The sequence below is a fragment of the Anabrus simplex genome, chromosome 1 (genome assembly GCF_040414725.1).
Source record: "Anabrus simplex isolate iqAnaSimp1 chromosome 1, ASM4041472v1, whole genome shotgun sequence".
In the NCBI taxonomy this organism is placed as follows: Eukaryota; Metazoa; Arthropoda; class Insecta; order Orthoptera; family Tettigoniidae; genus Anabrus; species Anabrus simplex.
In genome coordinates this window covers 115493025-115508890 of record NC_090265.1, presented here as the reverse complement: position 1 = coordinate 115508890, position 15866 = coordinate 115493025, and the positions used below count along the sequence as shown (strand labels likewise).

Genomic DNA, 15866 nt, shown 5'->3' with positions numbered 1-15866 from the left:
TGTTGGCGAGGGTGATACGTGCGTCTACCGAGGAGAGTTTATTTTAGCGGCCTATACTTCGTGATGACTTTTTGGTTTTTGTCCATGCCACTACGTTGCAGTAGACGAGATGTTTTTATATCGCGACGTTTCGTTTGGTTTTCTTTCATGATATTACCGCGCTGAGGGACATTTGTGTCGTGTGTTTATTTCAGGAACCAACTTTGAATTATGTGTTGAAATTTAAAGCTCCTCTGTTATTTTTTTATGAATTTGTGTCACATAATTTATTTCAGGAATCCACGTTGATTTATGCCTGTAGTTATAAAGTCCACCAGTTGATTGATTTTGTGTCATGTAATTTATTTCAGGAACCTACGTTGAATAAGAAGTGTTGCTTAAAGTGCAAAATTATGTTTCCTTATATTTTTCATCGAGGCTTTGAGTGAATGAGAGTTGCGTGAATGCCGCATGCCTTCTTGGTGAGCGCTGGAAAATATGACATCATATTATTGTCTCTTTGATTGTCCGTATTTGCCATTCTCGTGATTTTATTGTGTGTGGTTACGACCCACAGTGTTTTGATGTGCTCATGAGGTCGTTCATGATTTGAGGTGTATATATTTTGGTAGGATGATTTACCACTGAGGGTGTTAAATATTGTACAGTTAGGTCAGTTTTCGTCTCCCCCTTTTGCGCAATAAATCATGTATTTTCTTAAGGTTAGGGACCACTACTGCAATGTCAAGTGTGCAGGAAAGGGGAATGTACTCATCTACAGTTGCAGGTGTTAACAAATATAAAGCCAGGTGCGTGGTATGAGCACGCAAGCCAATGTGTTAAAATTAATGAAACTTCAAGATTTGGTTTGATACTGTATGTTAAGTATGTGTGCCGGCATACCTTGTATATTTGTAAAACTTTTTTTTTTGATTCTCTAGATGGACTTTATCAAGCTGAAAGAAAAATTCTGAGTCATGTAATAATTTGGATCATTTGATACTTCTTGCTATTTTTTCATATTTTTCTTGTTTATTTTAATAAACAGATTTTCCTCCAAAACCGACATCAGGCTTCGTCTTTATTGTAGCTTTTAGTCGACCTCACTGTATCGATATTATGTTATATGTTCTCCATCATACCGGGGTGTATATATTTTTAGGGCATTTTCTTTATCATAGTTCGAACTGAGCATTCCTGGGAGCGGCTGACTAGTCTGGGGCAAATTACCTTTCATGGTAGAAGCGGGGGCAGTGCCGGTAAGTGCTTATTTTACTTACCTATGCAAGAAGGTATTCTGAGCCTTGTAACTTCCTCGAGAAGTGTATTTGAAATGACATCCCCAAACTATACAGTGGTTCACCATTTTTTATTTCTATGTCTGAGAATACATGGACAATATCGTAGATTCAAAACAACTTCTAGTATCAGCCCGCACAGCTGGGTGAACACAATATGGCGCCTAGGCTGCTGCGCGCACCCATCACATAACCCTGGCGGGGGTAAAAGATATTGAATTTGATTGCCGATTTATCGTAATTTAGAGCTAGGGAGAATGTTACATAGGTTAATACTGTTAAAATGATTAATCCTAAATACTACTTTCGTTGATATTTGCGAAAATATCGTCGTGAAATGAAACTGCGGAGAGATGGAGTAGTCCAACTGACGTTCCCTAACTGCGAGGAATAATAGTAATTACTGTTATTATAGCATTTAGATGCACAGCAGAACTTACCATAATACTTTTGTGTTATGAAGTTAATCTTGAGATTAAAAGTCATTGTTCAATTAGAGCTTTACAATTCTTCAAATGCTGTTGTCACGAAGGGGGTGTGGTCAAAACATAAAAGTCCTATTTTTCTATTTAAATATTCGGTGATTTATGGATAACATAAATATTTTGACTCAAACATGTTTACATTTTAATTTATACATATATGTATAGTTTCAGATTACATTTCATTAATACCTTGCACTAGAATTTTAAAAAAAAATCAGTGAAAGAATAATGGTTCCTACTTCTTCTTTTCCTACCGCTTTGTCCACACCTGTGGGGTCGCGCGTGCGAGCTGCGTCCCACAGGTGGATATGGCCGTTTTACGGATGGATGCCCTTCCTGACGTCAACCCTATATTGCGTGTTTCTGTGGTGGTTGGTAGTGTGGTGTGTTGTCTGAATATGAAGAGGAGAGTGTTGGGATGGACAAAAGCCTCCAGTTCCCGAGCAAGAATTAATCAGAAGCGATTAAGATCCCCGACCCGGCCGGGAATCGATCCCGGGACCCTCTGAACCGAAGGCCAGTACGCTGACCATTCAACCAACGAGTCGAACAATGATGGTTCCTACTTTTCAGTGTTTAAATCTTAAAGTTCTGATTATCTTTGAAAAAATGTGTTGCTGTCATATGGGAAATATGACTCCACCTAAAGGATTATTCAATGAAAAGAAATTTAGGGGTAAACAAAGGGCACTAGGTAAGTTTTGCAATACGCAAAAACGGTTGGCTGGACACCCCTGTTGTGGTGAGGGATGAAAAGAAGTGTGCAAACCGGTCTAGAAGAGAGCAAGGCGCGACCTTCCCACCAGATGTTATCAAGCAGTGGGATTGAAAGCAAGTCAGTGTGGTCTAAAGGTGAATATTGTGCAGTTATCCACTACAAATTTGCTCGTGGATTAACTGTTGAACAGTACCTGGAGGAAATGACCCCTGTGCTGGGGAAAGGCTGTCCACATCGGACAACAATTTTTCGCTGGTACAATGAGTTCCCGAGGGGTAATTTTGGGGTTGAAGACGATCATCGTTCTGGGCGACCGTCTTAATCAGTGACTGAGGAAAACATTGAAGCTGTGAGGAAATTGTTGCAGCAAGAGAGGCGGCTGACATATCAGCAGGTAGGAGAGACCCTCCACATCCCTGCACCAGCTATTCATTCAATTCTACATGACCATCTCCATGTTAGAAAGGTTTGTTCCTTTTGGGTGCCTCATTCACTTTCAGAGGAACAAAGGGCACATCGAGTGAAATAGGGCTGAAAAATGCTCAAACAGTTTGAAAATGGGACTTCGCGTAACGTCAATAGCATCGTCACAGGTGACGAAACTTGGCTTTATTATTACGATGTCCCTAAAAATTCCCAGAACAAGGTGTGGCTGTTTGAAGGTGAGGGTACTCCTGTGACTGTGCGAAAGTCAAGGTCAGTGAAGAAAAGGATGATTGCAGTATTCTTCACTAAACGGGGCATCCTGACTTGGGTTGTGCTAGAAACACAAAGGACAGTTACTGCGAAGTACAGTGAGACTTGTCTGCCCCAGGTCATCCAGGCTCTCAAGCAGCTCCATCCAAGGTCACGGCTCAAGACTTGACTCTTGCATCATGACAATACTCCAGCATATCGTGCTAATATAACAATTGTTGCCTCATGCAAGCCCTTAGGATAATAAATCAGCTGTGAGGGTCACGCGACATTTTTCACCACCCTTCCACTGCAATTCGTAAAGTTCTTCTTAAGGATGGAACGTGACAATTTTGTAAATTATGTAAATAATCTGTAGAAAACATGTGAAGATTGATATCTATTTGTATACATGCATATTTGTATATATATTATTTAATTTATTTTTTATTTAATTCAGTCATTTAATTTAATTTTTTATTAATTTTTTATTTTCTATTACATCATCTGTAATTGGGACATCCTGTAGGTGATAAATAAATATATTCTATATTCTAATGGATTTTCTTGCCAGATCAGGGTTGACTGTGCTTGATCACCCTCCATACAGTCCTGATCTTGTCCCATGTAACTTCGCACTCTTCCCAGAAGTGAAGATGAAGCTGAAAGGGCGGCGTTTTGCATCCGACGAGGAGCTTCAGGCAGCATGGGATCAAGAGCGTGAAAATGTAACCGAAGAAAAGTGGCAGAGTTGGTTCAGTGACTGGTTTCGACGTATGGAGAAGTGAACTGAGTGTGGTGGAAATTATTTTGAAAAGTCTAAAGCGTTCACTCACATTGCAAAACTTTCCTAGTGCCCTTTGTAAATACCCGAAAATAGAAACGGGAATCTAAGCTGAAAGTGCTAATTCAAGGATGGTTGTAGGGAGCTATAATAGAAACATAGGTGTTTCAGTCTCCCTTGTGCTTGTAATAATTTCTCTTTCAGGCATATCTCCACTTTATGCTTGTTCTACAGTGAAACTGATATTTGAACATGAATTTGTAAGCAAATCTCAACAGTATCAGATTTCATCAGGTTATTTTTTCATATATTTCAACGTAATGTTCTCAGCTTTGTGTCAGCTTGTTAGTTGTAGTTGGAGGCAATTAATGATTTCTGAAAAATGCAAAAACTTTGAAGTGATTTCCTGAAATGAAAGCTACAGACAACAGAAGAAGCAGAGTTAATGTCATGGACAATGTTTTCGCAAGAAATTGCCACTCCTTTAGTTTTGTCCTGGTCTACAGGGAATTCGTGAAATGGTAAGTTCCCTTTGTTCTTTTCCCTGTTCCAAGTACAAACAGGCGCACAGCAATACATGTTACAATATTTCCAAACACAGTTAAAGAAAAGCACATCAATTCACTGCACAAAAAAAAAAAAAAAGAATTAGTGCGTAAATTAAACTTCTTATTTAGGACGAAGTTACGGCGAGAGATCACTTTAAGCCACTCGTTAGATTTGTTCTTGTTGGCAGAAAATTTCTGTTCGAAGTACAAAAAGACGCACAACTATCACATATTCCAAGATCTGTAAACACAATTTAAAAAATCAAATCACCACACTACAAAATAAATATAAACTAATTAGCGCATAACTATTAACTCTCAATATTAACTATTATTTCTCAATAACAACACCTCAGTGCGAACACATTATCAACACAACAGTAAAACTATATGAAATGAAATGGCGTATGGCTTTTAGTGCCGGGATTGTCCGAGGACATTTTCAGCTCGCCAGGTGCAGGTCTTTTGATTTGATACCCGTAGGCGACCTGCGCGTCGTGGTGGCGGTGGTGATGATGATTATGATGATGATGATGATGAAATGATGATGAAGACGACCGTGCCGGCGAAATTAACCAATGAATGTTAAAATTCACGACCCTGCCGGGAATTGAACCCGGGACCCCTGTGACCAACGACCAGCACGCTAACCATTTAGCCATGGAGCCGGATAATAAAACTATACAAATGAAACTGGAAATGCCGTAAGTTGCGGTATAGAGCATCTTAGGCTTAGGAGGCCAGCGCTCCAGTGGCATTATGGTGAAACTCTGCAATTACAGCTTTATGCTAGGCTTCACAAACGATTATCAAGGCAGGTATAAGGAGCGCAGTGAGGCATCCAGTCGGCCGTGGTTCCACATAGCCAATCTACGGTATCTATATCTATGGTCATACCAAATACAGTAGAGACAATACGCGACACTTCTGGATTTAGCCTTGTTAAAATGAGAGACAAGTCGCAAGTGGCGCTCCTAGTGGCTTGACCTGAAAATTCGCGCTAACTTCAAATATCAATGGAAATGTATATACGGAAATGGTTAAATAATTACGTCTAGAAAGAAAGTGCTACTAAGGTATTAACTTCAAAGTTGCTAAAGCAATTCTGGATAAATGAATGAAGAATTATTTAACAGGTTATTATTTAAAGACTGAAATTAGACATATAATCAAATGTGAAATGGACTGCTGTGAAAGGGCTTGATCTTTCATTTATGCATTACTTTTTTAGCTTTAGAATTTCTGCCTGAACGTTCACGACTAGATTTTTCTTTTTTCTAATTTAAAAAGCATTGCATCATCATATTAAAACAGTTGTAACAAAAATATCGGCACATTCCTTACACACACATGATTCAATTAATTTACATTTAAGAGGTGGACAATTTTCTTTTTAACCTGAAGCCTACTAACCGAAAGAATATCTATAAATTTAGCCTCAAAAACATTCAAACTTTCCCTATAAGCAATACTTGCCATAATGCCATTACATTAGGGTAAAGCAAATTTGCATCATACCGGGCGAGTTGGCCGTGCGCGTAGAGGCGCGCTGCTGTGAGCTTGCATCCGGGAGAGAGTAGGTTCGAATCCCACTATTGGCAGCCCTGAAGATGGTTTTCCGTGGTTTCCCATTTTCACACCAGGCAAATGCTGGCTGTGCCTTAATTAAGGCCACGGCCGCTTCCTTCCAACTCCTAGGCCTTTCCTATCCCATCGTCGCCATAAGACCTATCTGTGTCGGTGCGACGTAAAGCCCCTAGCAAGAAAAAATTGCTTCATCATATTGTTTCAGCAAAATATGTACATTTCTTATATCACCCATATTTTCTTCAGTGCTTGACAACGCATTACAGCATTTCAAATGGGGTAACTTGGAACACAACCAGCCACACTCATATGCATATGTATTTTCCTGAATTAAATTAAACCCACAGATTACACAAAATCAAAATCAAAATCAAAATCTCTTTATTTGCAAATGAGGTGTCTACCTCGGTGGCAAATGGTACACTAAAATACATTATTGTCAAGCACTAAATTTTAAATTAACAGGAGACGAAGAAAATTTTCCTAGAATACAATATTATACAATTTACGCTAATAATTGTTTCTATTAAACACACACATCATCCTTAATAAATTTATATTGTTTACAAAATTCTACTTATAATATCTTACAAACATAGTCAACTCATATACAGTACGGTATGTGAAATTACTTCTAATAATACTATACAACTGGTATAAGATTAAAATTAACATTGAATTTATTTACATATTTATATTTTACCCATTTTGGAACCTAAGCAGCATAACGACCTGCTGCGTCTTAACCAGAGCCCCTTTTGCCACCACTTTTCAGAGTTCCTACAACAACACATCGGTATTGAAGGTTAACTGCTGCACTATACAATACAATATGCGTATTATATTTTAAGCCAGTTGAAATATGGGTCGAGCAGGTCAGAAGGTTATGAAGTACCATAAAAGTCTCTTTGTCACTGGAAGAATATATATGCAAACACAATATTATTTACATTTTCTTGACACGAGAGAAAAACCGCGCATTCTTCTCTACTTCATAGTTACTGCAGCTAAACACAGAACATACCTTTCTCCTCATGTTGAGAGGAGATATCAAGGAATGACACACGCTACTATTTAATTATGTCAACTCAGTGAAAACGCATAAATAACACCAAAAACTTCACACACAAATACACGTGCTCTTATGACAGAATCAGCAGTTCTCAGGTCAATCCGCTAGAGAGAGCTCTAATAGCTGTCCCTCGATATCTCGCTGAGTGTCGCGTATTGTCTCTACTGTATTTGGTCATACTGAATGTAGGTGGAAGAATTGGTTTCTGTATTGCACTACTTCTAAAACTGCCGCAGAATCCCTACATTATAGGTTATGTTAGTTTACAGTTTACTTCATGCTGTGGATCAAAACTATTAGTACCCAAACGCCAATATTTACAGTGGCTCAAAAAAGTATTCGTCTGCCCATAGCCGTCGTACGAACGGAACGGTATAGAACAGATAATAGTACATATAATGGAATTACACGTATGTGGATATGTAGGACAGTCAAGTACATCAGTAGGTTGAATATGGAGCCAAGGAGATTCACGCTGTTTGCAAATGGACCAGCAATACAACGGCGTGCGTCATTACACGCCAAACAAGTATTGGTCTGTTAAACAATATCATCGTGACATCCTGCTGTCTGCCACAACTCGAACTCATTGTGTCTGTGCTGACACGTCGGAAGGTAATATTCAGCACTGTTTCCGTGTTCAGCTAGCAATGGGAAGGAAAATGAAAGAAACAACCGTGGAAATCTTTCAAGGTCATAAGTGAAATAATTGGAAGAGCTATTACAACAGTTAAAAATATTGGGTACAGGTACAAAAGAACAAAGACAATAGAAAATAGTCCGAGAATTGGCCACCCCTCAAAGTTAACAGAACAAGACAAACGGCAAATTGTGCGCAATGTGGCCCAAAATCCTCAGCTAAGTGGGCCGAAGATAGCAGCTGCGTTACAACAAGATGCAGGATTGCAGGTATCATCTGAAACCATTCGAAATGTGCTACGCAAAAGAGGACATGAGGGCACAACAGCCCATAGAAAGACGTACATCAGTAAGGCTAACAGGAATAGGCGACTTGTGTACGATAAAGGGCACAGAAATGACCACTATGAGGATTGAAAAACAGTCGTTTTTACCGACGAGGATAAACTTACCCTCTTCAGGTCAGACAGACGAGTGACTGTGTGGAGGAAGACGCATTCTGAACTTGAAGGGAAGAACCTGACAGCCACTGTGAAACATGGAGGTGGTTCCCTGATAGCGTGGTTGAATGAGTGCGAATGGGGTAGGTGTATTAGCCTTTATTGAAGGGACTATGGACCACAAAACATACATTAACATCCTCAAGACATATCTTCCATCAAGTGAACAAAAATTGGGACTCTTAGCAAAGTATAAGTTACGTTTAAGAAAGATAACAACCCCAAACACACAGCCCTGAACACGAAACTATGGCTGATATATAATACACCACATTGTATGGAAACTCCATACAATCTCCCGACATCAACCCCATCGTGAATTTGTGGCGCTATTTGGAGCATAACTTGAGAAAACATGCAATATCAAACAAAGCTGGCCTGAAATAAGCCTTACTTACCGAATGGAATAACATACCAAAGGAAACTACGGAAACCGTGGTACGATCGATGCCAGATAGGTTACCGGGTAGCTGAGATTATGAAGAGGACAGGAGGACCTACCAAGTACTGAAACGTTCACGAAGAATCAAGAAAGTGTGTTGTGTTAATTCAGCCCAATACGTTTTTGGTGGCAAGTGAAAATGATTGTTTTGAAGTGATGGTGTTTTAGTTATATGGATATGGACTAATTATGTTTTTCTTACAATGTACATGTTACACAAGATGATAAATAATAAATAATAATAATATAACAAATGCGCACATTTGTGCATTTTTAAATAGTTAGTTTTCCTTGCTGTACTCTATGAGAGATTTCACTCTTTTTGCACAACTGAGTAGATGGTATCTTGTACATGTTTTGTTGCAAAGTTCACATTTACACTTATCACCTGGCGTATGGAATGACTTGATCAAGCATATTTTATGATGGAGGCCATTGATCGCGTAACGGGTTACCATATGCCTGAGCTCATAGTTTGCCATCGTCCAAGCTCTGTTCATCATGGCTTCAGTGCTGTAAAAATCTTCCCAAATACTTGATCTCTTTTCATATCTCTCTTTTATATGTTTCTCTGATGCAATCGTGTATAATAAAGGGTTCTAGTATATGCCAATTTTATCATCATTCCCTTCGATTCCTCGTCCTCACATGTAGCATATCTCGACAGACTAATACTTTTTTGAGCCACTGTATAAACAGTTTTGTGATGATCACGCTGCATGATCACATAGATTCTGTCTGTTATTCTGCACCTCCATATAATTTCAACCTTTCACGTTACGGTATCGTAATAGTTTACTTTGTAGTGTGTATTGAAAAGATAATCAAAACGCACCAGGAGTTGTAACTATTTTGTGAATTTGTTTCAACCATGAAACGCATGCCCTTATACCGTTTTGAGTTGTACTGGACAGCTGTTGTTGATTCTCATGACAATGTCCATACCACCATCTGAGGCGAACCTCTAGCATCCTTCCCAGTAGTGGGCTACTATCCTTATAATAAATAGCATATGACTAGGGTGTAGGAGTAAAAGAGGCGTGCGTGTTCAGCTCTGTGCGAAATGAGTGATATTTGAATCCATATACGTGTTTTCATGTTTGGTTCATATTTACGTTGTCGTTTCTTTGCGTTATATGTGCTGAAAATGTGTTCTCAAATTACGTTGTTCTAATTTTTTGTTTTGTAAAATCTTCTGACATCAGCTCATGCGATATCATAATACGGTAATTTGTTATAAAGTACTGTATATTGCGTGTTTTAAGAGTGAAAAGTGCTATGTGTTACTTTATAACAGTGCTTTTTAATTGTGCTTAATCAATATATCACTCACTATAAGGGAATTCTTTAAAAAATGCAGTGTAACCGACATCACAACAATGCAGTTCCGAAGTGATGTATTTTTAAAAATCCATATCGAGTGCTGTGTTATGAAAGTGGAATAGTTAATAATAGCATAAAAAGAAACATCTCAATCAGTATTAGTTATAGGAAAAACAGTGTAAATATTGTGTATTTGAAACCGTTAATTATTACCTCACAATTTCCATGACTGGGAAAGGCAACAACAACGCCCCATGCGGCACATGCGGCAAACAAGTAACAGATAGCGATGCCGGTGTTTGCTGTATCGATAGTTGTAATAAATGGTTTCACAAAGATTGTGTCGGTATCAGCGCTGGAGACTATACTACTCTCCAGAAACCTAGCTGCACATTGTTATGGCTTTGTAAATCGTGTAAAACAGAACTAGAATATCTCAAAAGAAGCAGAAGCGAACTCAACGATATCAGAAAAGAAATACAAACATTACACGAAACAATCCTAGCCGGAGTCAGAGAAGAAATGAGGAAATTCGTTGAAAACCTCACCTGCAAAGAGAATCAAGTCAACAAAGAGCAGTCTTCAAAGACATCTCCACAGGTAGAATCAAACCAAATTCCACAAATCCCACCAGAAGAACAGAAAACGGACTCCTCTAAAGATCGTACAGCTCCAGATATACCGATCCAAAATAAGAACGCAACTACTAGACCCGGAAAAACCTAAAAAAAGAACCCACCTACAGACATCTTGATTGAACCGGAAGAAAATTACAAAGAAAAGTGCGTGGATGGAACAGCACAAGTCCGGAACTTTAGACCTCCAGCTTGCTCGTATACTGACTTCGGAGACAAGGAGAAAACGAGTGATCTAAATGAATCCACCCTACCAACACTGACCGAAGACGCAGAATCCGATGAAAAAACACCCTGGAGCACAGTGGTAAAGAAAAAGAAACAGCATCGTAAGACCATCATCGGAACGAAACAAAGCAATGAAGAACTACAGCCGGCAGCCAAAACAGCATGGCTATATGTGGGGAAGATAAAAAGGAACTACAGAAGATAACAATAAAAACTACTTATTAAGAAATGGCATTACACAGATAAAAGCCTGTGAAATGCTTAATACAGTTGGGCCCATGAAAGCCTGCAAATTGGGAATTCCTTTTGAATGCCTACAAACAACAGAAAAACCTGATTTCTGGCCTAAAGGTATTCTAGTTAGAAGATTTCCTTTTCGAGGCCAAAAACGCAACATTGGAGTGTCCCTCGAATAATAAAATAATCAAGATTCTTCTCTGGAACGTCGAAGGACTAAAAAACGCCTTACTATTGATACCTCCAAAGACAACGGAACATTTCGATGTCATCATAGCTACGGAAACTTTTCTTTTAGAACCAACAGACCTACCAAAATTCTATGGATACCGCACATTCGCAACGCCAACAAGAGGTAGACGGCTGGAGGAGTCTCATGCTTCCCCAAACCAACTGTTGGAAGAGTACATGAAATCCAGAGAAGTGAAAACACAATCATAGTTAAGACCACTGACCTAACATTAATAGGAATATATATCGCACCAGATAATTCAATAGAAGATGTAGTAGAATCAGTACTAAATGCAATAGGGAAAGTAAATACTGCGGAAGAAGTTATAATCGTGGGTGACCTCAACTGCAGGATAGACAAGCCGAACGTAAAATCAGAGTTAGTTATTTCACAATGATAAACAAAAATGACCTTAAAACATACTTTGCTCTAAATGGCTCCAGCGCAATTGATCTTTTATTCTACAGAGGTGAAAGATTTATGATAAAGAAACAGGAAGGTCTATGGTCCTCAGGATCAACGCTAATTAGAAAACATATACCCATCTGCACAGAAATTGAACACAAAGTGTCGCGGAAAACACTAATCCCCGGAGATAAGGGCATCACACTTTCAAGAAATATTGATGGAACGAAACTGCAAGACCACCCGAATATACAAAAAGCAAGAGCACTTGTAGCTCGAGGACACCTAAAAGAAGCAGTAGAAGCCGCTACAAATCTGATACATGAAGCCGCTTTGCCTGTGAAAGAAAGGAGAGCACAAAAATGGTTTGACAGACAGTGCTGCATAGCACGAAAGGACACCTTACGCGCATTATACTCAGCCAGAAAAATGGAGACCGCTGATTACTTGGAAGCATATGCCATCAAAAGAAGAAATTACAGAAAACTTCTAAAGGAAAAGCGAGCTGAATACCTGGAAGCAGAAGCCAAGAAGCTTGTAGTCGAAGCAGAAACAGACCCATTTCGAGCCCTCAAGAAAAGGTAAGAGTGTAGAGCGAGGGGAATACCAATGGAAACATGGGAAAAACACTTCTCAGCGCTTCTAAACAGGGACAGCAGAGCAAAAGATGACACCGCAAACCACTCTATCGATCCAGAACACGAAATTAGACTAACCACGGGGGAAGTACAAATTGTAATCAGCAAAGGAAAAAAGGGGAAGATAACAAATTTGAAATTAACCAGGAAAAGACAGTACAGATGGTGTTCAGAAAAGGTGGCAAGGCGGCCAAAGACGACGCTATATTATTAAATAATAAACCACTAGAAATAGTGAAGAAATTCAAATACGTGGGCATCACGTTCCAAACGAGCATGACATCCTTCAATAACCACGTCATAGACAGAACGACAGCAGCAATCATAGCCATCCACAATATCAAGAATATATCTATGCTATCCCTTAACACAGCGATGACTTTATTCAAGACCGCAATAACCCCAGTTGTGTCATACGGAATCGAAATAATATGGGACAACCTGACAATCGGTAGAAAGGGTCAAAGCAAGGTTCCTGAAGAAGGCCCTAGGAGTAGGTAAACTGGCACCCTCCAGACTTGTTTATGTACTGGCACAGGAAACCTACTTCATTGAGGATCTACGACTCAATCTACCACTGCCATCTACCGGCCCATTCCAAGAGCTTCAGAAAAAACTTCTTAAGAAACGCGCGGAAATAGACCCCGAATTCTACGGAAATGACGCCATGATCGATCGAAACTGGACCAAACAATTTCAAGAGCAAAGCCATGTCATAACAAGATATGCAATACATGGCTTCCACTATAAAATATGCGCAAAGACAAAATTCCACAACCCAACAGATAACTGTGTTTGTACACTGTGTAAGGAAAAGTGCGACCGTTACCATCTGCTAAAGTGCAAAAACAGAATAAAGACTCTAACAGAATACAGCAAAATGTAAATTGGCACAACAGACTTAATACTCTTTCGAGTGCTCCTTATAAATATAATATGACTTGCGTGTTAATGTCTCCTAAACTGTAAACTAACAAGAGCGGCAGCCGGCACAGATAAGAACATAAATGTGACAGGGCAATTCGGTAACCTCACTTGAATTTCGCAAACTTTTAATCCAAAACATTCAAAGCTGTAGTACATTTATTCTGAGAGAATCTTATTCGTACAGTGATAAGTATCAGGGAGGCCTTGATTAACCAAGATGGCCCTGTTTATTTTGTTGTTGTTTACTTGCACTTTCATTTCGCATTTTAAGTGTGTGTAGCTGTGCTAATTTATGTGACAATACATCTGTTGTGTTATTTAAAGTGTTCTGAATTCATTTCACACTGCTTTTTCTTTTAGAGATTTTGACTGACATTAGTGTTTTCAGTCAAATTGAAGCGCTGTTTGAATGGTGTCCTTTCATACAATAATACCGTCACTAGGCAGTATTAATTTAGCTCTCTATCGTGATTTTTTCATTTTTTCAGGTTCAGAAGTAAGCGATGTGATATCAATCTATCCTAAAGAAATGACTAAAGGCCATCTAATTCGACGAATTGATGATACTCTTAACTTAACCTGTGTAGTTGTTTCAGACAATAACACCCGTTCAAATGACGTTAAAATTACATGGACAACACCTTCACATTCAAGAAATAGGTAATTATAAATTATATTGATTTTTAATGCTATGGCTAGTCGATGTCCGTTTGTTTTGGAAGTGATTTAAGTGGTGGTGTGAAGACATTTTTTGTCGAATTTTAAGTTGTGCTGATACATTTACTTTGCAGTCAACATCGAATAACATACGTCGAAGAACGGAATAAAGTGATCCTTATGGTAGAAAAGTTACAAGAAACAGACAGTGGGGAATACAAATGTCAAGCGGTTACTGGCAGTGATCATTCGCCATTGACAGAAGTGGTTCGTGTTAATGTTAAGAAGCAGAGTGAGTATTATACAAACTTTGAATTTTAGCCACTTTCTCACGTTAGGTCTGCATTGTGTATTATAATAACATGTAGGCTATATCTTTTCTTTTTGCTTCAAATTTAAGTTACTCTGTGCCTACTGATGTGAGATTTATAGAATGAAAACTGTTACTCTAATGATGTTGATTCCACATAAAACATTGCACGTAGTTTATGGCCACATTATTATACCGTGAGTCGAACGATACAGGCACCTTGAAAACCCATGTCATTTTCTGTTAAACTTTAATTTTGAATGGAGGAATGAATGTTCATCACTGGGAGTGTGAATTTTTAGGCTGTTTACTTGGTTGCCTTAGTGAGTGATTGAGTTCAAGATTCCTTCTTCTCTTTACTTTCTTACGTAGGCCTAACAAAAATAGGGCTTCTGAAAAACAGGGTGTGGCTCCTGTGCAGATGTGTGCTGTGCTACTCCCGTTCAGCTACTTCCTCTCTTCTGCTGGTAACTAATTCTGTTGTTCAAAAATAATTGTTACTTTCACCTTTCTTAATATTGCTTAGTTGAAATAATGTGCCATGGATCTGTGGTTTGTGACTAAGATATTGATTTGGACAAGTTTCTTAATACTGTAGTTCTCAGGTCAGCTTGTTTCTCTAATTGATATTGAGCTTTGATATCTCATAATTTTCTTTCTTTTTTCTTGACAGTGAAATAATAATTCTTATTGTGTAGTGACTTAAATGCGTTGTTCCTTTGCTTTCAGAATTTGTTCATGTCCATTCGTTAGAAATCATGAAAATATTTCACTGGTAGATTCATATCGAGTGAGTTGGCTGTGCGGTTAGGGCCGCACAGCTGTGAGTTTGCATTCGGGAGATAGTGGGTTCGAATCCCACTGTTGTCAGCCCTGAAGATGGGTTTTCTTTGGCTTCCCATTTTCACACCAGGGAAATGCTGGGGCTGTTCCTAATTAAGGCCACAGCCATTAACTTTCAAATTGTAACCCTTTCTCATCCTTCCGTCGCCAAAAACCTTCAAGGTGTTAGTGCAATGTTAAACAAGTGCTAGATTCTATTATTGTTATTATTATTATTAACTTAGGCTGTATATTTTCGTGGCAGCTGTAACATCATATATTACAGTTTTATTTACAAAATCATAGTAGGACTTTAGTTAACTCTTAGATTCATGTATTAATTTAAATTTTGTTTGAATAAACACTAAATAAATACATATATACTTCAACAGATCTCGTATACAGATGTTTGTGATATCCACGAGAGACTTGTTTGAGTAGTAGAAGATTAGGACATCTCTTAATGATGTAATCTCAATAGTCTCTCTCCCAAACTTCACGGGGTTGAGTGCTGTAAGTACTGTATTTCAGATACAGGGTCTTTTTTTTTTTTTCAGCTCGCTCCGCAGCACCACTCAGAGCACGGCATGGCTGGCGCAATGACACTCCGTGGCTGGCCGGTATAATGCACACTTTTCCTCCCCACTACTCATGGCAGTTCACACTTATAGAAATATATTTCTAGTGAAACTATTAGTCTAAAACCTATCTGGCATTACATTTGA

The 15866-nt window shown here is 38.7% G+C and overlaps 1 protein-coding gene across 1 annotated transcript in view; it reads left to right on the top strand.

The window, feature by feature from the left end:
- Nucleotides 1-13530: 13530 nt before the first annotated feature.
- The window catches only part of LOC136884485 (uncharacterized), an 80578-nt gene continuing 78242 nt past the window's right edge, over nt 13531-15866 (top strand). The window contains exons 1-3 of the mRNA XM_067156688.2: nt 13531-13624; nt 13841-14012; nt 14144-14301. Coding sequence (XP_067012789.2) covers nt 13570-13624; nt 13841-14012; nt 14144-14301 — 385 coding nt within the window. The 5' untranslated portion in view covers nt 13531-13569. The remainder of the gene's footprint in view (nt 13625-13840; nt 14013-14143; nt 14302-15866) is intronic.